Here is a 27,136-nt window from a genome sequence, read left to right as displayed (position 1 = left end):
CTCCATATACTTACCTGGTGTCTCTCCTAGTCTCCTGGCCGAACATCTGAGCTGCGCATGCCCCAAGATCCTTTTTTTTTTTTTATCGTTTTGCATATATCTACTGCTTGCTAGCATTAGATATATGCAAAAACAAATTAGAGTTTAATAACCCTTTAATGATGATGATAATTTAGTGGCCCTTTTTCTCAACTTTAGGGTCTGAACTGGTGAGAACCATTTTGTAATGTAAAAACAATAACACCTGTTTTAATAGAGTCATTATTTTTAGACGTGACACACTGTGAATTTTGAGAGACACAGCTGTCATATTTTTCAGATGTGCTTATGTTAAATGGCAGTGTTAGCTGCATATAATTTATCTACATTGAAACGTCTCTCAGATGGTTCACAATTACCACTGGTTTTCTACTTACCTGATCCTCTGCAGTAATTAATAGTCGGCATGCTGTTTGGTATTTATAGCAACTGGATATTTCGCAAAATATTGTTCTAGTTATTAGGAATGCATTTTTAAAGTGAAACAAGCATACATCCCTTCCTGTTGTATTACAAATAACCCTACAGACGGTCCCAAAAGTAGATCACATATTTGGCTCGAGCTGTGGATTATATACCAAGATATCTCAAATTACATTGTATGTATACAAGTGCACATTTATAAAACAAACTGTGCTTTGCCTAAGTAGGTTAACTTTAAAGTAGTCTTATAGCCAGGGATTGGGGATTCAAATGTATACATATTCTTAACAAGGAGTAAATAGGTGGAAGTGAGGGTAGATCATCCCTACAAGGTAACATAAAGCAATACAGTAGGGGTAGGCAAACTTCTGTCTCATGCTTCTGCCTCAGGGAGTCATGCCTGTGGCTGTCAGAATCTTGCAATGCCTAATAGGATTTGTAGTTGCCCAACAGCTGGAGGGACAGAGTTTGCCTACCCTTGCAATACAGTCCCAGGGTTCAAACTCTTCCCCACTCTATCCAAAGCCTAAATAGGCGTTATCTGGTGTTGGTCTTTGAACACAGTCAATTACAATCTCTCTTTTATGGGAGGAACCACTAGACTTTATTTTTCCAAAAATCATACTGACACCATACTTTTCCTAGAGCAAAATAGGGGAAGGCATGAAATTGTCCAAAATGTCTTGGTATGCTGATGCCTTAAGAGTTCCCTTCACTGGAACTAAGGGGCCAAGCCTAACCCCTGAAAAACAACCCCACACCCTAATCCACCCTCCACCAAACTTTACACTTGGCACATTGCAGGCAGGCAAGTACTGTTCTCCTGGCAACCGCCAAACACAGACACGTTTATCGGATTGCCAGACAGAGAAGAGTGATTCGTCACTCCAGAGAGCACGTCTCCACTTCTCTAGAGTCCAGTGGCAGCGTGCTTTACACCACTGCATCTGACGCTTTGCATTGCACTTGGTGATGCAAGGCTTGGATGCAGCTGCTCGGCCATGGAAACCCATTCCATGAAGCTCTCCACGCACTGTTGTTGTGCCAATCTGAAGGCCACACAAAGTTTGGAGGTCTGTAGCTATTGACACTGCAGACAGCTGGCGACTTCAATGAACTGCGCTGACCCCGTTCTGTCATTTTACGTAGCCTACCACTTCGTGGCTGAGTTGCTTCCACTTATAATACCACTAACAGTTGACCCTGGTTTATTTAGTAGCAAGGACATTTCATGGAACACCTGAATCCAATGATTTGGAGGGGTGTCCCAATACTTTTGGCAATATAGTGTACATTTAATTCACACATTACTTGAATCTACAAGTGCCATGTTAGCTTTATCAAATTACATTTTTTAATTTTATTTTAAATGTAAAAGGGTACCTCTTGCCCACCATGAATGTACCTGGGGGGGGGCTTCTCCCCGCTAAGCTCTAGCTCTGGCCAGCATCTCCCTCAGCTCCCGGCAGCCAGTGACATCACTGGTTGCCAGGAGCTGAGCAGGACACCGGCTAGAGTGTCCCAGGCTGCTGAGAGCTGGGCGGGGAGATGTGTATGGCGCTTACACATCTCCCTGTTTGGCAGGGGGGTCCCGAGGCTGGGTGACACCCGGAGCGGTAACCGAGTGTCACCCCGCCGAGACGTCACTGCGCATGCGCGTGATGTCATCGCGCACGCGCGGCAGTATTCTGATACCTGCCGGCGGCCATCTTGGTGATGGACGCCGGCAGAGAGAGGAGGGGACAGTCACCCGGCGAGATAAGGTATGCCGCCGGGTCCCCTCCTCTCTCCTGATACTGTCGGGCGTTCGGTCCAGTTTTCAGAGGGGGGTGACTGTGAGTCATTTTGGTGTCACCTGGGTGCGGGCCGCACCCCCTGCGCCCCCTTGTGACGCCACTGCTGTCTGGTTCTTAGCAACCTGGGACGCTCTGGCCGGAACGGGGGCAGCAGGCACACTGCAAACATTGTGCATCAGAGCGGCCATGGCACTCTACTTGCCACGCCCCTCACGTGACCCAAAGAGATGCCACCTGGGGCAACAGCCTCAGACTTCCTCATTATGGGGACAGCCTTGAATGTACCGCAATTTAATTGCAGAACTACAGAGGACAACGGAGGGCAGATGTTTCAGCAGTTTCATTTTAGCAAGACATCAGTCCATCAATTAACGGTGTATGGTCAACCTACAATTCTTTAGGTGAAATATCCATTTTGCTTTACAACACATTACCTTGACAAATACAATCAGTGTAATAATTCATTTGGTGAGACCCTAACTCGGTCAGTCTGTTCACTTGATTGTGATTTAATGGCTATGATGATGAAATCATCCTGATGCCACCACCAGGGGTTCAGCATGCCTGCCTATTACAGCAATAACAAAATATGTCCCTCTTTCCAGTCAAATCACTTCACAAGTCAAAAACACAATGGATACATGCTGGCAAAATAGCTTTCGCATTTGTTTTCTTTGGCTCTGTTCCCTCAATGTCACATTTTATCAAGTATACACCCGATCAAAATATCTCCCCATGGACAAAAGTGTATACATTTTTTGGGTGCTATGCAATCTAGAATAAGGAATACAAAATGATATACATAATCATTGTAAAATGTACGTGTAACAAATAGGTATATTGTCTAATTATATCTCAATATAACGCTAAAGCTCTAGAATTCGATAAATGTGTATGTGGGTCTCACTCTCATTTTTTTTGGCCAGTTATTTTATGGCCATTTAAAAGCAAAGTCCCCCAAAAGTAATAAATGCACACACTTCTTCACATAAAAAAAACATTTGCATTTATACATTATTTTTTTTGCATTGGAGCCAGTAACTTATTGCAACCGCAATCAGTGGATTTGTGGGTGCAATGGTCTGCCTCCTGCAGATTTTCCTCCCATCCATGTCCAAGAAAATATAAATGGACTAAACAATGCTTGGATTCCATTGAGAACTGCTGCGGTGGCTGATGGGGCTCGTCGTTTCTCCATTCACAGATCCCATCAAAGGGGGCAGAGCCTTGCACAGCCATGCCAAATTTAAAAGGCTAATCCATCATGCAGGTAGAAGAACCCCAGCGTTTCAGGTAGGGGGTTGACCGGTTGTAATGCGACCATGTCTCATGTTATACCCTCAATATGGGTATAACATGAAACATGGTCAGAGAAGTAAACATAACCTTTAAATATATTAGAGCTACCTTTGTTGACTTTACACTTTCTTTACAGCCACCCAATCAATTCTACATGTTGCTAGAGAATGGATACCTACATGTTGCTAGAGAATGGATACCTACATGTTGCTAGAGAATGGATACCTGCTTTTTGGATACGCCAGATAATAGTTCAATTACACATTCTAGTATGCATCAAATATGCTATATGCACTGTGACGGAATAGTATTTTGGACATGTGATGTGCAAAAATAAGATGTCATGTGCAACAATTCGCATTCCTCAGCAACCACCAATCTTGGTTTATCTGGTCCTTAATGTTTTGGGGGTTTCATGCAATCTTAGAGACCTAAAAACTTGCATTTTATCATGTGCAAATAATGAAAAAAATGGCTCCAGCACCAAAAGGGCTAAATGCAGAGTTCAGTAAGGTTAGTTCAGAGAGTTCTATAGTAAAGATTCACACTGTAAGGTATACAAGGCCCCATTCACACTTAGAGCATATGAACGTGTGTTGCATTTGATGCGCATCAGCACATTCATTCATTTCAATGTGCTGCCCGAAGCATGGTAAAGAAGCTCATGCAGTAGCTGCAGCTGCGAGCTTTACATGTTTTTTGAGCGGGTGTTTTTGAGTGAACACGTGGGCAAAACCATGCACTTTGTCTGCCATGTTTGGGGTGCCATTAACCAATAGTGAAGCCGCAAGTGCATTATGTGTTTTCCCGCATTGTGTGAATGTGCGTCAAAGTGTGAACAGTGCCTAATTCAACATGCAAGAAAGGTATGTTAACATCAATGTTAAACTGTAGTTTTCTCTACTGATCAGTTAGAATCATTTTATAAAAATAATCAGTGTTCTAATTTTTATAAAAAGGTTATACAGTCATAAATACACATTGGATCTAAATGTCCAGTGAGGTACAGAGAAAACATTGACTCTACACAGGTATAGCTAATGAAAGTGACCAAATAAAAAGCACCCACTTGTAAAACTAATTAGTTGCAGGGTAATAATGAAACCCTGGTGGCAGCCTTCACTATTTTAACCAAAAGATGAAACCTTCCCCAGCCCAATTAGAAAAACATCTAATAAAACAAGTGATTCATTTCAAGCCATTCTAGTCAAATGCTAGCTTGTGTTATAAGCCCTTTAACTCCAGGTTTAATTTGAAAACAAAAAGACAATATAAGAATGCTTTCAGGATTTATAAAAACCAAGCTGAGAGCACTGCAAAATAATTAAAATTATGAAAATCCATTATGCATCTACAGAACAGATTGCACAGAACATGTAGTATCCAGAGCAGAACATACAGCAACATCAGCGGGCAAAGCACGCATGGGGGAGGAGAGAGTGCTAAACAGCACCAAAGTGATAATTAATTCCCACAATCTGCAGCGGGTAGGACCGAATATCTGCTATTACAGTCTTGCATCCAAAAAACATGTGCTTTGAAGCAATAGTACAAAAGCATACAAGGCAAATTAACCTAAAAGATCAGCTCTAACCTGAAGCTATATACAGTACATTCATTATGCAACAGTAATTAATTAAGACCAATAAACATCATCAGTTTCTGGCAAGAGGTTCTAGGAACCGTAGTCAAGTTCAGCATATAGTACATTTCTGGACACATTTAATGTTTTCAACATGCGGTCCAACAGGGGACAAAAAGGTCCAGTGACCGCTCACCAAAAAGGGAGCAGAAAAAGCAAATAATAATAAAGTATCGGAGGAAAAAGGAAAGACAGTGGGACATAAAGCATAGAAAGGAGGGTAAAGCATGAAGGGAAAGCACATACAAATGCAAACCATCCCAATATTATGGACAGGGAGCGCATTTAGTAGCAAGATCAATGTCTAAGGATACATACCAAAGGCCCCAACACATTCCCAATTTTACTATAGCAGCAGAGGGGTCAACCGGAAATCACTTCATTTCAGTTAGAGAGATTTCTGAAAGCCAAGGTTCCCGTATACAAGGTCCAAGGGCCTCAAGTGGCATTATATTGTTTCCGAGTATCATGCAGATTGCTATAAACATGCTAACATTTACTACTATTAAGGGATGTACCAATACTGATATCAGTGCCAATACTGGGCATTTCCCAGAGTACTCATAAAAATACCCTGATACTCAATGCAGATACTGGCACTTTAGATTTTTAAATGGAAGCAGCTGCCTGAGATCTCGCACTTGCTAGGGACGCCGGCAGCCTTCGTGTGAACCCCAGTGCCTGTTTCAAGCACTGGCTGCACATCTCCTCCTCCTTACTGGGGAACCACGCCGCCCGCACACATGCCCACGAGACCCTCCGGGACCCTGGTGAGACCCCGCACAGCCCACCTGAGACTTTAGAACCCCACCCCGAAGCATCAGAGTATGTAGCTTCATATTATTCTGCATTGCTATATAATGTATTGCTGGAATTTATAGTCCTCTATAGCTAGTGCCATTCTACACTGCTGTATATCGTGTTGCTGAGATTTGTGGCCCTCTACAGCTGGTGGTATTATTCTGCATTGCTGTATAATGAATTGCAAGGATTTGCAGTGCTCTATAGCTGGTGGTATTCTGCATTGCTGTATAATATATTGCTGGGGTTTGTAGTCCTTCTACAGCTTGGAGTCAGTAAAGGTATCGGTAATTGGCATGGGCGAGTACTTGAGGAAAACTATCGGTGCTTGGTCTGGAAAAATTAGTATCAGTGCATCCCTACTAGTATTGTTACCAACCCATTAATACATTCACCATTTATGCATCAACAAGAAACAAGTATGCATACAAAATGCACAAGGTCCTCAAACGAACTTCATATTGTTATCAGAACGTTGAGGTTTTCATCTCTGCTGAAATCAGATGATGCAATGGGGTGTTGCAGCTCTGAGACATCTGACTTTATAGGTTTGATGTAAATCATTCTCTGATCTGATTTTTTTAATAGCCTCTAAATACTCCAGTTTCAACTGTTGCTTGCAATTTAGTTAGAGATTAGGGATGCACCGATACTGGTTTTTCAGTATCGAGTACCGATATTAATTTTTTTTGGTACTCGCTGATACGGAATAGCAATACCAGTGCCGTGTGGCCCGTTTATCAGGAAGCTGGATGGCGCATCATCACCCACTGCCCATTTTCCTGATTGGCTTTACTTCCCGAGGCTGCCTGGCTTTCTGACCAATCGGGAAGCCGGGCGGTGGGTCATGAGGTGCTGCCTGGCTTCCTGATCTGAAAAGTGAAGCTGGCTTTCTAACCAATCAGGAAGTCGGGCAGCACGTCATGACCCGCCTCCCTGATTGGCTAGGAAACCGGCTTCACTTCTTGCTAGGTAGCCTGGCTTCCTGAGGCGGGTCATAATCCGCCGCCTGGCTTCCTGATTGGAATGGAAGTCGGCTCCATTCTCCCTCGGTGCTGCCGGTCAGAGAGTTTTACACATTAATAGCTCTCCAATACTAAAAGTACAATGCTTGCAATCTTCAGCAACTAAATAGATCTCTTTTCTCTTATCTTGGTAGCTATAGGATGAAAGAGGTAAATCAACCTTTCCAACTCAAGCAATGCAGTGTCATAAGCAGCTGCCATCTTCAATTTAAAGCAAATGTCAAGGCAAAAATAAAACAAAACATGTTTAGGACATCTCTGGAATAAGTGCACATGCTTCAAGTACAGAAAAATACCATATAATAGATGTGATCATATCTTCCTGTGTGAGCTGACAACACGTGACTTTCAAGTTCTGAAATCCTAAGTGGTGTCAACCCTGCCTACTTTAGTGTATTACACTTAAACAGATATAAGAAAGCATGCTCAATGGTATATTTACAACATCAAAATGGAGCAAATAAGAGAATTTAATTTAAGGGATTAGATATACACTTTAACGCAGCACACTTATGAGACATCCGTTTTAATGCATTACTTTAACATCCTCTGGAATAGGGCTGAAGCTAACGATTATTTTCATAAATCGTTTAGGTTGCCCGATTATGTTTTCAACGAATCGATTGGTTGTATAAAAACTCTCTCTCATCGATGATAATAGTTGACAACTATTCTCATATTCGATTTAGTCGATTAGTTGTTGCAGTCCTACGCTGGAACATGCAACCTATTCTGCGCCTCTCTGTACACAAACGACAGAGAGACAAGAGGAGAATTATATACTTTACTGAAGAGACTTTCCATTTAAAAAAAAAATAATTTTTTATTTAAAATGAACAGCCACTTTAAAAGACAATCCTCCAAATTATAAAGCAAAACAGAAAAAACTACAAACTTACCTGCACAACGTCACTTCTCACGCCAACTGTGTGCAGCCAATCACTCACTCTAGGATAACCATTTAGCATCTCTGTTCTTTCAGTCTTAGGCACATTAAGTTTGCACTGAAGTTGTTTGCTGATGTAGTTCATCAATTTTGCCTGAAAAAAAATATATAAAAACATCTTAATATGCAGCATCAGCGATTAAAAACACTAAAGGAGAAAAAAACCTAAACATAAGGCTTGCTCCAGGAGAAAAAGGCATTCCAAAAAAATGTATCTTTGGTTAAAGCAAATGTCCATGCAAAAAACTTTACTGGACCTTTACCCCCTTTCACTAAAAATCACATCATCATGAAGCTCTGCATGCTGAAATGAAATCATCTTACATTCATTAGTTCCTGGTTGAGTGAGGCACTGGTGATGTAGCCCTAGTTTCACAGATGCATCCTGGGAAGGCTACATCACCAGTGCCTTTCTGGGAAATCTCATCTGTAAATTGCAAAATCTCAGAAGATCTCAGGAGCAATGCAATTTTCCCTCTTCAGATGTTGTGCACTGTCATATGTTCCACTGTCATATGTTCCAGATAGGCAAAACCAAAGTTCCAAGAAATAAAGAGAAATAGATATCTATTTCTGGCCACTATGAGACGCATTGGGAGGACAAGAAAAATAATGTATATAAAGAATTAAAAGACTGCAATTATATATTGGTATATATTTGTAGATCAGAAATGTTTAGTAATGACAAATAAATCTATGTTGTAATTTTTAAGATAAGTGTGACCTTCCACTTTAGGGCCTGTGCAGACCTGAGCGATCCGGGAAATGCGGTCGTGCACAATTGCAGACAGCGATTGCCGCACGGCCCCATTGATTTCAATCACAGAAAAAAAAAAAAAGGTACATGTAGCTTTTCTTTGCGATACACGTCGCGCGGCTGTTTTAGCTGTGATCGTGTTCAATTGCATGGGCGGAATTGCAGTAGCAAACCGCGTGATCCGCTGGGTGACTGGGGTGCCATTACAAAATAATGGCACTCAGTGCAATTGTCGGTGTTGGGCGAATCCGCGCGGTATCATGCATTCAAGTCTATGGAAGTTGTTCACACCTTTCCGATTTGTCGCACAGTAGAAATGACCTGTCGCGCAAAATGGTGCAAGGGCTATTTTCCGGCGGTTGTCACGCGATTTGGGTCCCATAGACATCTCTATGCATTGACAACTGTGCTTTTTTTCAAAGCAAAATCACAAAAACGCACGTCAACCGCATGAGAACAGCTCAATCGCCTAGTTGTGAACCTAGTCTTAGATTTTCTCCTGCTTTTACCTGGGATGACTGTTACTCTGCTGAGAGCATAACCTCCTGGTTCTTTGGGGAGTGGAAAGAAATCCACTAGGGGGACATAAAGATTGTACTCCTGGGAAGAGGCAGCAGCAAGTTTAGTTCACAGCTGAGCCATGGCTGTCATGGTAGGACAGTGGATATAGGGAAGATCTCCTGGACTGGGCTTGCTGTATTTTTCCGGAAGACGTTTAATTGGACATCCGACCAGCTTTCTCAATTCAGAATGACTTGTACAAAAAATTATCTGGGAATAAATATGGTGAATGTCGCTCCAATCCGCATAATCTGTTAGTCACAACAAGGTGTTGATAGCATTTGCATAATTGGAGTCTATGAGGTGTTATTAACCCAGAGAGAGGTGTTTAGACAGCATTGTATGTGGCAGACAATATATGTCTCACCCCCACCCCCTCCCTCTATTCAAGCTTGGCTTCTCCATTTTTACATAAATGGCCTCTTTCACATCTCTTTTAAACCAGTCCTGCTCCCTGTCTAGGATGCATACTTGACTGTCTTCAAAGAAGTTACCTTTTTCCTTTAGGTTTTGGTATACTGCCGAATCCTGACCAGAGGGTTTGGCTCTTCTACACTGGTGTAGCTGCTGTTAAATGAAATCAACACCTGGTTGTGACTAACAGATTATGTGGATTGGAGCGACATTCACCATATTTATTCCCAGATACTTTTTTGTACAAGTCATTCTGAATTGAGAAAGCTGGTCGGGTGTCCAATGAAACGTCTTCCAGAAAAATACAGCAAGTCCAGTTGCCTTGACTTATTTTTTACAGATATACCATGACCTGGATACATGAGAAACTTCACAGACATCTTTCTGCTCTTGTTCTTATATTATATTTCACTTGTCACTAAACGTGACATTCTTGAATTATGTTATCTATACTGTTTCTAGGGTATTCATATGCCCCCTAGGGCACAGCTGGACAAATCTCAGGTGCCAAATACCCAATGCTCCTTGAAAATTACAGCTGGTGCCTAACATTTGAGGTGTTTTCTAGTTGTCAATGGAGCTGGCTCCTACAAAAAAAAAATAAAAAAATACTGGATTGGACAGACTGGCTCGTGAATTGCATATTAATTTATCCCCCTGCTCTGGGGTATTTATCTTTAGACCTGGTTCACACCTAGGCAGCATCGTTTTTGCGTATTTGTATGAGTGGCTTCAGCGTATGGTTATTTTCACTTTTATGTGCGTTTGCCACATTTTTACACGTGTGACTCACAAAAGGAAGTGCGTTTTGACTGGCAGCTAAAGAAACATTGCAGTCAATGGACGAAAGCACGTGCAAACACATCCGATATTCTGCAACATTCTTTTGCTGCGCATTTCCTAGCGTTTCCATTGAAGTCTATGGGACGGAAAAAACAAGCTTGAAACTGCCAAAAGAAACTCATGTACTTTTTTCTGCATTTGGCGTTTTCCTGCTGGCATTTTGCTGCTCAGGTGTAATCAGGGACCATTGAAAATCATAGGATTTCTTGTGTTGGGCGTTTAAAAGCACTTTTCCTACTGGGTGAGAACCAGGCCTATAGTTTTAAGGTGCTCTTTCATTTTCCATTATTTGCAGGTTGTATACAGCTCCTGTAGTAGTATTAGGTTATTGGCAGGATTTTTTCCACAAACTTTTTGATAGTCATTGACTAGAAACCACATGTACATTATATTGTATCATCTGATATTCACTACAGTGTTCTATTTGGAGAACCCTATTTAACTTTGACATTACATTTTACCAGTTGCATGCTTCTGATACACAAGCAAGAGATTTAGGCATTACTTCAGCATTAGATTTAGGCAATATAATATATCTTACAAGGAGAACTATGAACCTCATAGTTCTAGCCGACTTGTGACAATGAGACCTCACAGGTCGGCTCAGTAGATCGGGAAGTGAGCGAACACATACCGGTGTTCGCTCACTTCTCGATCCTGTCACGGCTCTCTGCTGTGACAGGGGAGGGGCTGGATTCCCCCCTCACCGCTCCGATCCTCCAGCGCTGACTGGCGGAACGGACGGGGGAGGGGACGGATACAGCTGGCTCTGCCTCTACATAGGCAGAGACAGCTGTCACTCACGCAGCTGAGTGGATCCAGACATAATTGTCGGGATCTGCTTCAGCTGCGGCGTCTCAGTATACCGCGAGCTGTAGCTCGCGGTATACTGAGCTTAGGGTGACGGGAGGACGCTGGTTTGTGTCCTCCCGTTACCCTAAGGAGAACTATGGAGAAAAGACCTAACCCCATAGTTCTCCTTTAACTTTTCCTTTTTGGCATCATTAGATAAAGCCTTGTTTCTGAATAATAAGAAATGCATTAAATGCAGCCTAATGACTTGCTACATTGTAATTATTAAATCGACATTTGTCTGCTAAGCGGTTAAGCCAAGGACCTAAGAAGACCCATTTTAACTCACAATATGCATTCTGGTGCTCACAGCCATCAACAAAATACATCCTTTAATTTTCTAGCCATCACGGCCAAAATTGCAGCAACTGGTAGGTTGCTATTCACAACAGCAGATATGTATTAGAATATATTTTATGCATGTTGCTTTAAAATTAATACTATCCACCTGAAAGTTGTTTTTGTTGTTACAGTGTTGTTTAAGACAATTCACTTTCTTACTAAAAAAACTGGGCTCATCTTTTTTGCTTCCTTTTGAAAAAAAATAGTTTGCAATGAAATGAAAGAGTCCACAAAAAAAGTGAGCTCACAAATCAGTGTAAAATCCAGTGTACCCATCGCACTCCTGACCGATTAATACCCTTAGAGTTGGGTGGGTGTCAAAGTGACTGTAGATGCCTCTGCAATCCAAGATAAGTGTATGTATAAAAAGTCACTCGCACTCCAATAGAATTTCACGTCAAAAACGGTTTATTGCAGCCTAATGACTTGCCTAATGAATTTCACGTCAAAAACGGTTTATTGACTCGATTGCCATCACATCATATGGCATATTATCATATGATGTGATAGCAATCGAGTTACCGGTGTTCGCTCACTTCTCGATCCTGTCACGGCTCTCTGCTGTGACAGGGGAGGGGCTGGATTCCCCCCTCACCGCTCCGATCCTCCAGCGCTGACTGGCGGAACGGACGGGGGAGGGGACGGATACAGCTGGCTCTGCCTCTACATAGGCAGAGACAGCTGTCACTCACGCAGCTGAGTGGATCCAGACATAATTGTCGGGATCTGCTTCAGCTGCGGCGTCTCAGTATACCGCGAGCTGTAGCTCGCGGTATACTGAGCTTAGGGTGACGGGAGGACGCTGGTTTGTGTCCTCCCGTTACCCTAAGGAGAACTATGGAGAAAAGACCTAACCCCATAGTTCTCCTTTAACTTTTCCTTTTTGGCATCATTAGATAAAGCCTTGTTTCTGAATAATAAGAAATGCATTAAATGCAGCCTAATGACTTGCTACATTGTAATTATTAAATCGACATTTGTCTGCTAAGCGGTTAAGCCAAGGACCTAAGAAGACCCATTTTAACTCACAATATGCATTCTGGTGCTCACAGCCATCAACAAAATACATCCTTTAATTTTCTAGCCATCACGGCCAAAATTGCAGCAACTGGTAGGTTGCTATTCACAACAGCAGATATGTATTAGAATATATTTTATGCATGTTGCTTTAAAATTAATACTATCCACCTGAAAGTTGTTTTTGTTGTTACAGTGTTGTTTAAGACAATTCACTTTCTTACTAAAAAAACTGGGCTCATCTTTTTTGCTTCCTTTTGAAAAAAAATAGTTTGCAATGAAATGAAAGAGTCCACAAAAAAAGTGAGCTCACAAATCAGTGTAAAATCCAGTGTACCCATCGCACTCCTGACCGATTAATACCCTTAGAGTTGGGTGGGTGTCAAAGTGACTGTAGATGCCTCTGCAATCCAAGATAAGTGTATGTATAAAAAGTCACTCGCACTCCAATAGAATTTCACGTCAAAAACGGTTTATTGCAGCCTAATGACTTGCCTAATGAATTTCACGTCAAAAACGGTTTATTGACTCGATTGCCATCACATCATATGGCATATTATCATATGATGTGATAGCAATCGAGTCAATAAACCGTTTTTGACTTGAAATTCTATTGGAGTGCGAGTGACTTTATACATACACAAATCAGTGTAGACAGTATCACTTGCATCAAATGCCGAGCAGATACGCTATATTGCCAAAAGTATTGGGACACCCCTCTAAATCATTGGATTCAGGTGTTCCAATCACCTCACCAATGGGTCGCTCTCAGGAGCTCAGTGAATTCAAGCGTGGTACCGTGATAGGTTGCCACCTGTGCAATAAGTCCATCCGTGAAATTTCCTTGCTACTAAATATTCCACGGTCAACTGTTAGTGGTATTATAACAAAGTGGAAACTGGGAACAACAGCAACTCACCCACGCAGTGGTAGGCCACGTAAAATGACAGAGCGGGTCAGCGCATGCTGAAGCGCACAGTGCGCAGAAGTCACCAACTGTCTGCAGAGTCAATAGCTACAGACCTCCAAACTTCGATTGGCACAACAGTGCTTAGAGAGCTTCATGGAATGGGTTCCCATGGCCGAGCAGCTGCACTTGATATCATCAAGTGCAATGCAAAGCGTCGGATGCAGCGGTGTAAAGCACGCCGCCACTGGACTCTAGAGAAGAGATGTGTTTTCTGGAGTGACGAATCACACTTCTCTGTCTGGCAATCCAATGAACGTGTCTGGGTTTGGTGGTTGCCAGGAGAACGGTACTTGCCTGACTAAAGTTTGGTGGAGGGGGGGATTATGGTGTGGGGTTGTTTCTCAGGGGTTGGGCTTGGTCCCTTAGTTCCAGTAAAGTGAACTCTTAAGGCATCAGCATACCAAGACATTTTGAACAATTTCAAGCTCCCAACTTTGTGGGGATGGCCCCTTCCTGTTTCAACATGACTGCGCACCAGTGCACAAACCAACGTCCATAAAGACATGGATGAGTGAGTTTGGGGTAGAGGAACTTGACTGGCCTGCAGAGAGTCCTGATCTCAAGCCGATAGAACACCTTTGGGATGAATTAGCACGGAGACTGCGAGCCAGGCCTTCTCGTCCAACATCAGTACCTTACCTCACAAATGCGCTTCTGGAAGAATGGTCAAACATTCCTATACACACTCCTAAACCTTGTGGACGCCTTCCCAGAAGAGTTGAAGCTGCTATAGCTGCAAAGGGCGGGCCAGCTCAATATTGAACCCTACGGACTAAGACAGGGATGCCATTAAAGTTCACGTGCGTGTAAAGGCAGGCGTCCCAATATGTTTGGCAATATAGTGTACATGGGGAATCAAGGAGGAGCCAAATGAATACTTCTTCTGGTTTTGGTGTCCAAAATTGTCTTCTGGGATTTTTTTGCAGTACATGCAACATCCAATTCTTTACCTACCTGTCAGATCCCTAGTAGAAGTATCTAATATCTGCATGTATTCCTACTCTAAGACAAATCCCAGAACCTAAATGACTTAAAACTCAACTGGGGCTACCCCTAAAAACTACTCTTGCAGTGGGGCTACCCCTAAAGTGCAACGGTTAAGTGCTTGTTTATGCCTAAGGGTCCAGGTTAAAGCACTTTTACTTACCTGATCCCCATTCCCCGCCGTTGGTCAGCACTCACCTCTTCTCCACCTACGCTCTTGCGTCAAATGCGTTGCCAGAGGGAGCCAGCGGGAGTGGGGTTCAGGTAAGTTAAAAACAGCATTTAGTGGTCTCCTAGGCTAAATTCACACCCAACTCCTGCAGTGCTGGGGTAGCCCTGTGGCAAGGGTAGTTTTTTGGTTTGCCTGGATATGGGCTTCAACAGAAAACTTTTTTGCCAGTGCAGACTTGTTTTGTTGAATGTGTGTGGTCCAGGACTGTGTTCTTTATCAATCCTGCATTACTAAGTGTGTCAATGGCCTGTGGCTAGCATGCCAATATTTAAATTGTTTTTTTGTGTGTGTTTTTTTTTAAGCTTAAAATAGTCTTACAGGTGCGTTCCAGTGCATTCCAGACCAGACAAAACAGGACAGGCAGTATTTTTCTGGTCTGGTCTGGAATGGACTGCGCTGGTGGGAACAGAGGCAAGAAATAGCATAGGGATACATTGGGATGCATTTTGGGTCCGGAAACAGTCTGGTCTGGATGTAATCCGGATGTGGTGTGAATGGGTCCTCAGTGCTCATTTTGTCTAGGGTTGCAAATAAGAAAAATAAGCTCACCCATATTGTGGCTGCTAGACTGGTCCCTTCAGCTGGACTTCTCCTCTACTCCAGCAATGGAATGTCTCTCGGTGTCCTCACGTTCAATACACTGTATTGGATGTGATGACTCAAAGACCCTTAGACTGCTGGAGCGGAGAAGAAAACATGCTGCAGGGACCGCTGCTGCAGCCAGTGAGGTGAGTATATCTTTGTTATTTTCATCCCTATTTGAAAACGATTGCTTAACCCTTGCATTGCTGGGGTAGCCAAACTGCAAGGGTTAAAAATAGTTATGCCCAGAGCTTTCCTTTAATATAGTCAAACAGGTCATCTCCGTGTACATTTAACATTTAGAAAAGCCACAAGCCTGAACAAAAAGAAGTGCAAACAAACAAGTATCCAGAAACTCGTAAACTAGCTGATTAGACAATCGCTTGAACCATGCAGAACTGGTACTGTGGCCTTCACAAAGTAAAAATATGTCCAGGTGAATCCTAGAGAAAACCAGATAAGGGTTTATTGGCCCATCACTCTGGCCAAAGAAGGACTGGATTACTCTGACTTCCAGTAATATGGCAACTTCTCAAACCAGGTTATCATATCCAAACAGCATTGTTTAAATAACAAAGGCTTTACTCAAAATACAAAATGTCTAGCAACCTAACAGGTTGGACTGCATATTTAATGTGCAAGTCAATTATGTCAACTGCACATCCTAAAAATAGGAGAGAGCCAGAACACCTCTAGGCACAACCAAATAAAATATTTACAAGGATTTAACTTTTTGGGCTTTATGTTTTTCTACATATTACTGTGTCAAGTAAACAAAACTGGAACAGTAAGGGCTCATGCGTATAAACATGAACACAGGCGTATGGGCGTGCAGTGTAAAACAAATGCCTGTATTTGCAGCGCCCGGGAGCCCCAACTGCTGCGTTTTGACGCCCATAGGAGTGTATTCAGTCAATACATTGTACACAGGTATATGTGTGTAACTGCCACTACTTATGTTTACACACGCAGGCATATGGGCGTTAATCTCCAAATACTGAACTTTCGCAGGAATTTAGCACGTGTACATTACGTAAGCTATGCTTATACAGCATATTTTAACAATACATTTCAATGGGAATAAAAATACAGCAGCTGGGGCTCCCTGGCACTGCACAAATAGCTGTATTTTATGCTGTATGCCCATAAGCCTGTATTTATGTATGTCCATGTGGATGGGCCTTTAATGGCCCTTTTATGTTTAGTAGGTTTTTAGTAACTAATGAGTTACAAGTGTACCTACAAACCTTTAGGGCCCATTAACACCAAATGCGCTGGGGCTGGCTATTTTTTCCAGAGCAGCCTCAATGCAAAATAATGCAAGGCAAGACAGCATGCAGTGCTTTCTTTAAACGCAGCAAGATGCGATACGGAACAGCCGCCTCGCACCCATTATGCCCATAGAACTGAATGAAATGTCACTTGTGACATTTCAAGAAAGTTTTATATTTTAAGAAACGTACACATTGCTATGTTTGGGGATCGGCGCATCAGACTGTGCCGGGCACCGCACACCAGCTGCTGTGGGATTTAGCGCAGCAGCTGAATGGGCCTTAAGTGCTCAGTCTGATAGATATCGATTGCTGCATATATGCTACAGATTGGGCAGAAAATTTCTAAAGCTTAGCCCGCATTCACACCTAATCATGAGCGTTTACAGGCAAATGTTTTTATTTGTGCGGAAAAAACATTTTGTGCAATTTTTCAGGTGTATTCAGGCGTGAGTGTTTCTGTTTCAGTCAATGGAAAGCTAGGTATTAGGAAGTTGGTTGTTCAGCAAATATAAAATGTCTTGTATGTATTTGCAGAATGTAAGACATTCTGTTATTGGAGGATAGGAGGGGTGGGGATGCGACATCTCTCTTCCTCGAATCACCGAATGTCTTCTATGTTTAAAAAAAATACAAGACATTTTGTGAAGGAGGATAGTAAAAAGGGGTGGGTGATACGACCGAAGCGATGTATAGATCGGGCTCTGCGTTATGGGTAAGAGCACAGAACACCCAACTTTTAAATGATATTTTACACACCCAGTGCAATGTATCAATTAGCATTCTGTCTTAAGTGTGGCTTTAAAAGGTATCAATGGTCAAAAACTAAAAATATGTATTTTTATATTGAATTCCCACAAATTCTATCCCATTCTCAACAACCAAGTTGCATCACAACTCTCACAGAGCCTGCCTTCTGAATTACAACTCACAATGTAACATTATCGTTGCTTGGTGGAAGCAATGCATGATGGGATATATAGTCTTGAGAAAGTGAGATTGCATCACATCAAGCAGCAGAGAAAGGGATACAAAGAATACTGGGAATCCAGGAAGTTGATGAAAGTGATGGGCAGACAGAAGGCAGCACTCACTACATAAAAATGTGATAACAGGACAGTACAAGCTGGGACTTCACAACTTCTTAGAACAGCCTGAATGGCACACACACACAAAGTTTATCATCGATGATTTAAAAAAAAACAAATCTATAGAAGAATAACGTCAATTCTGCTTTCAGACTGAAAAGCACAAGTGGTTATATATACTATAATACACATTTTGCCAGGATAATTGTATCTACATTGCCATAACTCACAATGCCTCCTCCTTGCATTTTACAAAAAGGTCTCCATGGAAACAAAGCTTTTGTTTGGTTTAAACCATTAATGCCCTACACAAAAATACATTTCAGCTTTTCTATAAATAATGACATGCTCAACCCCAGATGCACATTACCAACTTGGAAAAACTCAATTTGGGTCTCAGGCTTCAAGAAAGAAGAAAGAAGAAAGAAGAAGAAAGAAGAAAGAAGAAAGAAGAAGAAGAAGAAGAAAGAAGAAGAAGAAGAAGAAAGAAGAAGAACTGCCGAAAGTTATTTCTGACATTAATAAAAATGACAGCCAACTAAGCAGCAAAGCCTTATCTCAAAATTTGGAAGAAAATTTAAATTACAATAGGGTTCAGATCCATAAAATCAGCTGTATCCAGTTGTATCAGAAACTTTGTTGCTTTCACCCCCTCTATGCTAAAGAACTCTAGAATTTTGAAAGATTAGCCCTTGCAGTGGGGTTATCCAGGCACTGCAAGGCTTAAAAAGAGAACTATGGGGTAAGTGGGTTTTCCCCATAGTTCTCATTAGGGTCACGGGAGGACATATACTAAACTCCTCTCGTGACCCAAAGCTCAGAATATCGCAAGCTACAGCTCGCGGAATACGGAGATCGCCGCAGCCGGGACAGATCCCGACAATGCTCCACCCAGCTGCGTGAATGATAGCCGATTCTGCCTATCTGGAGGCAGAGCCAGCTGTGCCCGCCCCTTCACCGTACGTTCCTCCAGTCAGCACTGGAGGATCGGAGCGGGGAGGGGGGAAATCCCCTGAAAATGAAACTGTCACATGTTGGCTCAATAGATCGGGAAGTGAAAACATACCGTCGCTCGCTCACTTCTCGATCGTGTCCCTGCAGAGAGCCGTGACTGTCACGGCTCCCTGCAGGGATTTCCCCGCTCCGATCCTCCAGTGCTGACTGGTGGAATGGACGGGTACAGTTGGCTCTACCTATAGATAGGCAAAGCCAGCTGTTACTCACACTGCTGGGTGGATCTCGACAGTAATGTCGGGATCCGTCCAGGCTGCGGCGGTCTCAGTATACCGTGAGCTGTAGCTCGCGGTATACTGAGCTTTGGGTCAAGGGAGGACGCTAGTTTGTTTCCTCCTGAGACCCTTAGGAGAACTATGGGGGGAAAACACTTACCCCATAGTTCTCCTTTAAGGCTGGGTTCACACCATTTTCCAGATCTGGAACACAATGCATTGCGTTTTTGCCACGTTTTAATTATTATTTTAGCTTAAAATGGTCTAATAGTCCTCTCATAAGCTCTCAGTCCTGATGCAAACAGTGGGCGGGCTTCTGGGAGGAGTTATGCAAATATAGAAATCCTTGATTGGAGGAAGTCAGTTTGAAAAAGTGGACGTTGCGGGGCAGGCCTTGAAAATGCCCACATCTAATGCGAAAACCTCCGTGATTGAAACAAATGAGATCTGATCAATGAAAGTGGGAGGCTAGGGACAGTAATACTGGGGAGGAAAAAGCTAAATGATGCTGGCACTGACTTGCTGCAGCTTCTAATGCACACACTCTGACGAGGGGGTAAAAGGAGAGGCAAGAGGGAGCAAGTTCTGCTTAAGAGCCCGTTCACACTGGGTAGCATGCACTACAATGCATGGCATTGTGGTACCGCGCGTTGCTTAGTAAACAATCACATTGCAGTGCATTTGGGGTTTCATTCAAATTAATGGCAATGCAACGCATCTCCTGCACTGCTTACGCACAGACCCGGTGTGAACAGGCCCTTTAGCCAAAAAAAAAAATTTTGAAACCGTTTACCAGAAACAAAAATAAATTGGAAAGCTGGATATGCAGCTACTAAACTACTTTAGTGTATTAAGACAGACGCGATATGCAACACACAGCAAAGGAAGGCATTATCAGGTTTTCAGCATTTTTTAGCAGTTGGAGCCTTGATGGGAAGTTCCTAGGAAACCTTGGCACACAAGTTACAAAATGAATTTCTCAGAAGAAAAAGTTTAGTCGATTCAGTGACGCAAATAAAAATCTTTAAACATCTCAGATGTCTGACCACAAGCCCACAAATAGTCAGCAGCCTCTAACATTATTTAAACTGTGCCGATACAAGCTTCTCATGTGACCAGTTCAGCACAAAGCACTGACGGAGCTCCAAAAGTTTGTTATGTTTAACAAGACACATTCACTGCAAAAGAGACCATACCCGGTTAGACAGTCACCAGACTGGGCTCATGTATTCATATCATTAACCCTTTCACTACCAGAGTGTTTTTGGGGTTGTTGTTTTTTGTTGCCAAATCTGGGATTTTATGATCCCAGAATTATATATTTCCCGAAAGCAGGGACCCTGTATTAACGCAACTATTTATCAAGCCCAAAATTTCAGTAAAAACTACAATTAAGTTAACTGTAGTGCACAAAAACCAAATTTTGTTTGTAAAATATAAAAGATGAGGTTGTTCAAAGTAAATACATACTCAACATGCCAAGCTTAAAAACTGTGTGCGCCTGTGAAATGGCAAAAAATATGGCACCCCAAATTGTTCATAGGCGAATATTTAAAAGCCTTTACAGGTGATCAGTTGAGAGCTCATCGTGAATATTGACCCTAGAATTATTGCTCTCACTCCGGCACATGCGGCGATACCCAACCTGTGTGGCGCAATTGTCAATTTTGTACGTAGGCGCACCCAACACGTTTGCGGTAGTATGCGCAATTGCGGGGGACTCTAAAATTTTGGGGGATATTTTTAATGTACTTTTTTTTTTTTCAATGTTTACCTTGACGTAATTGCCATCACATAGGGGGGCTCCGAAGGGGGCAGTTGTGACTATGGCAGGTGGCTTTACAGCAATGTTGAATTTACTAAACTCCAGTAAGATAACTGTGCCCGGAGTTGGGCTTTAAAATAAAATTATAGTGTATTTTGAAAATACTATTTTCAGATAGCACATATTTTTATTTATTATTGCACTATTTACACTGAATCATTTTATTATGCAACATGCTTGCGCACCCAGATTTTATTCACCTTATTAGCTAAGGCAATTTGTAAATAAGCTAAGCCAGCAAACATGGCCTACATTTCTAGCAACTGTTGGGATAGGAGATCAGCCACACAGGGAGTGCATGGTTTCCAATGAGTCAGCCAATTCATAGACTTGCATTGTGGGAAGGAGCAGTAAAGCAAAACTGTTGTGTTGCACTGCAAAGCAGCAAGCAGGGTCTGCATATGTAATAACTTAATACAGTTTCCCTAATTGAGATATACAATGACAAAATTAGAAACAGTAATTTCCAAAATGTTAACATTATTAAAATGTATTTATATAGCGCTGACAATTTACGCAGCGCTTTACATAGTTGCACATTCACATCAGTCCCTACCCTCAAGGAGCTTACAATCTAAGGTCCCCATCTCACATACAAGGCCAATTTAGACAGGAGCCAATTAACCTACCAGCATGTCTTTTGAGTGTGGGAGGAAACTGGAGTACCCAGAGGAAACCCACGCAAGCACATGGAGAACATGCAAACGCCTTTGCAGATAGTGACCTGGCCGGGATTCGAACCAGGGACCCCTAGTGCTGCAAGGTAGAAGTGCTAACCACTACATACACACACACACCCACACACTGAGTTGCCAGATTATTATGACAACCTGACGTTTGTAGGCAAATTAGCTATAATTTTGCGCTGAAGTTGCTAGAGAGCCAGACCATTATAAATAGGGAAGCAGGTTGTTTACCACGACAGTAGAAGTGATTTTTTTCTGAAGATATGGGTAAACAACGCGATTTAACAGCCTTTGAACGTGGGATGATTGTTGGCGCTCAGAGCCATGGAGCGAGTATCAGCAAAACAGCAGAATTCGTTAAAAGTTCAAGAACAGCTGTTGTTAAAGTGTTTCAAGACCGGACTATCAGCCGAAAATTTGGGTCTGAATGTGCGAATTGTGGCCGTCAGCGACTAGTCAATGTTAGGGCAGAACGGAGAGTGGCAAGACTGGTGGTACAAGACAACAGAAGGGCAACAGTGCAGTGTCAGATTCCTCGCATCACCTTTCAACATCTCGTGGAGTCACGAGGCGTCCCAACTAAGTCATCTCGTGGAGCCACGAGGCGGCCCAAGAAGTGCTGATGGGGTGGTCATAATAATATGGCCACTCAGTGTATATATAAACACACAAATGTTTAAATCAAACTGATACACATTAGGTAAAAAAATCAATACATAAATAAATAAGACTATGAGGGGAATTTAACAGAACTGGAGAAGTCAGAATTTGTAGCAGCTTTGCTCCTTCATTTTCAAAGCTGAAAAAAACTGAAGATAGAAGTTGATTGGTTATTATGGGCAGCTGCCCCACATTCTTCTGACTGCTCCAGTTTTGATAAATTCCCCCAGATATATTTTCTTATGAAAAAAAAAATACAGTTCCCAGCACTACCTCCAGTTATGTCACGTTTCATCTGCAATCCCCAATGGCATCCACTACACATTACAGATTAAAAAGCATATTCCATGCATTCCCTGAGGAGGCAAATGTGGAATTACAGATAATGGCCCCTGAAGAAAATCTTAGCAACCTTGCCAAAGCAAAACAAACTGTAAGCTGAGGTCATACTGCCATTGGGGGTTATCTGGCAGAACGCATTCTTCTAGAAATGTTTTCTGTATGTGTATGCATCATTGCTGTGTAACCTGGTACATGCAGAAACAAACTCTTGTGAGCAAAATTCAGAATGAAGAATTTGCTGTGCAGTCAGCCGCATGATTCAGTCTTTACAGCGGCCACTGCACCTGCTTGTGCCATAATTTATTAAGACACGGCGTTAATACATTTCTAATTAACTCACTGTTCTCTAACTTGCAACCAGCAAGTTACAGTCATGGTCCACAAGTGTTTTTACTAGTTTCTCAAAAAAAAAAGTTAATGTGACAAGTAAAACGGTTTAGGAACATTTTTTTAATGCAAGATTCTTAGCTAAACATTTATAATCAATCATCCAAGTGTAAATAGTCTCATCAAAATGTGGTAATTTAAAGTGCAATTGCGGCCAGACTATGGACATGACTAGGGTATTGTATATGTCCAGGGGTCACCTAAGCCACCCAAATCCACCTCCACAACTCCCACCTCTAAATTAAGGAACACCACAACGGGGCTGGATTTTGTGGCCACAGCAGCCATTTTAATAATACAAAGCCAAACAACGTTCCTAACCACATAACTGTTAACTGGGTTTAAATCGTCCTTGAAGGTCATCTTACCACAAAAACAACCAGTATCTGCATACTAGGCCCACAGTCCTTCAAAGACCCTCAGACCCTGCCCGGCTGCAGTGACAATATAGATATATTGAATTAAAAAAGAAAACAGATAAAATTAAGAAAAATAGAACAACCAAATTAAGCAAAAAAAACTAGGGTGGGAGTGAGGGATGCTGCTTCAACGCTGCTGTCTCCATCTGAATCCAGCACTTTCTTTCTTCAGGGATCCACCCACAACTTATGACAATAAAAAGTTAGCTCCTTGAATAAAAAAGAAAATGCTGCATGTCTACATTTTTCCGCAGCGCAGTGCACAACCCAACACACCTGTATTGCAGTGACCTGTGTGAATCTGGTGCAGTAAACCACAGGTCACCGCACTATGTGTGAACATGCCCTAAAGTATTTATGTGTTTTGAACCCGATTCTGGCCAAAGGTCCCACCAATCTCCTATGTCTACTTTAGACACAGTTAATGTTTACTAACTTATAAATTACATCGGGTTAAGAGCTTATGCACAGACGTGGCTGAGCCAGTACACTGCTATAGGGTTGCAACCAACTAATCAATAAGAATAGTGGTCAACTATTCTCATTATTGATTTGTTGGTTGGATCCCCTAGCTCTCTCCTCGACGCTGGGAGGAGGGCACAGCAACCAGTGAGTAGGTGCAATAGCGAGCCTGCTACTGAAATGACCAATAGCAGGCTTGTTATTGCACCAGCCCACTACCTGCTTTATTTAGCTGCCATCTGTGGAATCTTGTCACTGGCAGCTGTCATTCCCTGGCTGAATCTATTCATGTGCTTACAATACAATTTGTTATTTTTTTTAATCATAAAAAGGTGAGGAAAAAGGTAATTTACGGTTTCGGCCTGTGACATCTTTCTGCCTTGAGGAAGGGACCCTGCGCGGCCCCGAAACGTCGGTTTATTTGGATGTCTGTGACGCTTTCTGTCCAATAAAAGGGACATATTTATCTTTATTACTGAGTGCTGGTGATTTCCTGATTTTCCTATTTTGCATGCAGCAATGAGGCGTTTCCAAAAAATCTCTATACACATAAGTAAAAGGGCTGCATTTTTTGAATTTAAAAACAAAAAGTTAGAGTTTCACTTTAAGCTTTTTGGAGTAGTGATATTTCTTTATTTCTGTGTCAAGGCTCTTAAAAGGTCATCTAATCTAGATGACTGTAAGCTGCTTAATCAGCTGCTATTCTCATGTGCTTTCACCTAGCTGCTCCTTGGCTGGCCTTGAATCCCCAAAAGCACACACGCCAACAAGACATTTTCAAGTATGAAAAGTAGGTTTACAGCAGATAAATTAATGTACAGAAAGCATGCTGCTTCTCCTCAACCTCAATGCCAATATAACAGGAGGTACTATACACGAATAATCATAAACTGAACATAAATAAAGGACATCAAACCGGAGGAGAATAGACAATTTGGACTTGTTATGGGAATGGTATAGTTATAAATGATGGAGCACTATAGCTAAATCTTTACAACATCCCTAACTTTCTTCTTATCACGACCACCAGTATCTTGTAGTGTCTTTAAAACAAAGAAAACTAAATCATACCAACACCTTTCATGACAGTCATTAAAGAAGAACTCCGGGCATCAATACTCTGAGTCTTAACCCTTGTAGTGGGGCTACCCCAGCACTACAAGGGTTAAGTGCTAGTTTTCATCTAGAGATGAAAATAAAAAAGTTATACTCCCCTGAACCTCGGAGCTGGCTGGCTGCCAGGCCAATTCCTTCAACCTCTCCCCCACCGCAACGGCGGTCAAAGGTTCTGCGAGTCATCACGTCTTGTAAAGTGTATTTGGACGTGATGATACCATTGCTGGAGTGGAGGAGAAAAACTGAAGGGACCAGAGTAGTAGCCAGCTGGGTCTGAGGATCAGGTGAGTAGATATTTGTTATTTTCATCCTTAGATGAAAACATGCACTTAACCCTTGCAGTGCTGGGGTAGCCCCACTGCAAGTGTTAAGAATATGTATGCCCAGAGTTCCTCTTTAATTTATGTTAGAAGCATCAAGGCATGCATTTTCGTGCAAAGTGCGAATCCCGTGTTGCAACTAAGACATAGGTTTTAAGCTAGAATGCATACATGAAAAATGCATATTAACAATGTTGTTTTATCATGCCTAGAGTGTGCATTGCAGAATGTGTTGGAGATACCCAATGCAAAACAACACACATTTTTAAAACACAATAGTGTGAAGTCAGCTGTATGAATGGCTCCAGTGAGGTGGAATCAACTTCTAATGGTTCAGCTTTCCACTCCTATGCGTATGCATTCACCTGATCCCTTCAATCCTAGCCCCCCCTTTACAGTTTAAGGGTGGCTCTTTTCCCCTGCAGTCTCCTATGGAGACACCTTTGCGTGTGTGCATTCTCAGCTGGATGTTGTGAGGTTCAACTCAAACACACAGCCCTGAAGCAAGGACATCTATCCACTTCTCTGCTCCCACATCCTTTCTCTTCCAAGCTGCTGTTGGAAAGGATATGGTGTCTGTAATGTCCCTTGTGACTCGGTAGTAGCGTGCTATCTCCCTGGCAGGAATAACAGGGAAGTTGCGAGGTGTGATCTGGGTTCGGTGCCAGTAAAGTTTTCATACGGTCCAAGTCTCTACTGCCATAAAAGCTGTTTGCTGCCTCAGAATTTGTTTCTCCTGTACAATGGGCCATTCATACAAAAGTAAGTCCACAGGCACAGCATGCTGAGATGAAGTATTCCCCGTGTGCATGTGTGGGAGCTTCACCATCGAGCCCGAAGAATCAGAACCTGGAAGAAGACTGGGACGAACATGGGCGCGCTTGCTAGGAAGGAAAATAGCGCTGGAGGGGATAGCTTTGGCAGGTAAGTCTGCCATAATCATATAGAATACATAAAAATATTCTGTGCCTACTAGCACATTGTGGCTAAAAGCTCAAGGGGACTTTTTTTTCCCCAATCCCTCACATTACTTTCGTTGCGATAGGTAGGTGTGTGTAGCTTTTTCCTTCTACTTTAAAAATGCTTCTAAATCATGTCAAAGGATCAATATATTTGCATTCTCATGGTGCTTTTTTATTAGAATTACAGTTTACACTGGGAGGAAAGTCGGTACTGGTGACATCATCCTGCAGGAATTAAATTGGTTACATCAGAAAGAGATCTGAGCCAGTGTCCCACTAATAGGCATTGCAGCCTTTCACTTATACTCCCTTTATATAATCTCTGCAATGCAGGATAATGCACTAGAAACATAAAATGTATGAAGCGGCAACTGGTTGCAGTATTACTACATAATAATGTGTGACACTGTTAAATATGGTAAATCCTTAGAAGGTCATTATTTATTTTTTTGGTTTTAACACCATGATTGCAACTATATTAACCCTTATGAATAGAAACAAAAAGCAGTGGCCCTGGTGACAGAACAACACATACAATAATTTTTCAACTGTACCATAGACATTGAACATAAATCAGATAACAAGGGGTACTGAACAAATAAGAAAAAATAACAGTGAAGTCGTAACAATGCTGTGTGTGACATCCACTGAGACAGGTAATCACATTAACAACAGGCTGCCATAGCAACAAATTGGAGTTTGGTTGTTTGGCCAAAGGCCAAGATTCCCTTAATACCATGTCATTTATTTTCTTTCATCTTTGAAACTCCGACTCTGAACTTTTTTTTCCCTATTCAAGGGACCAAAGAGTGCTCCTCTTTCTTGTCAGTGATTCACTTACCTG

General features: G+C 42.2%; 1 protein-coding gene across 1 annotated transcript in view; it reads right to left on the bottom strand.

Moving 5' to 3' along the window:
- KSR1 (kinase suppressor of ras 1) overlaps positions 1-27,136 on the bottom strand; it is a 143,990-nt gene that overhangs the window by 73,625 nt on the left and 43,229 nt on the right. The window contains exon 3 of the mRNA XM_018553390.1: positions 7,925-8,065. Coding sequence (XP_018408892.1) covers positions 7,925-8,065 — 141 coding nt within the window. The remainder of the gene's footprint in view (positions 1-7,924; positions 8,066-27,136) is intronic.

The sequence above is a fragment of the Nanorana parkeri genome, unplaced genomic scaffold (genome assembly GCF_000935625.1).
Source record: "Nanorana parkeri isolate BGI_ZX_2015 unplaced genomic scaffold, ASM93562v1 scaffold118, whole genome shotgun sequence".
Lineage (NCBI taxonomy): Eukaryota > Metazoa > Chordata > Amphibia > Anura > Dicroglossidae > Nanorana > Nanorana parkeri.
Note: the sequence above shows the minus strand (reverse complement) of the source record. Positions and strands in the feature narration are given on the sequence as shown.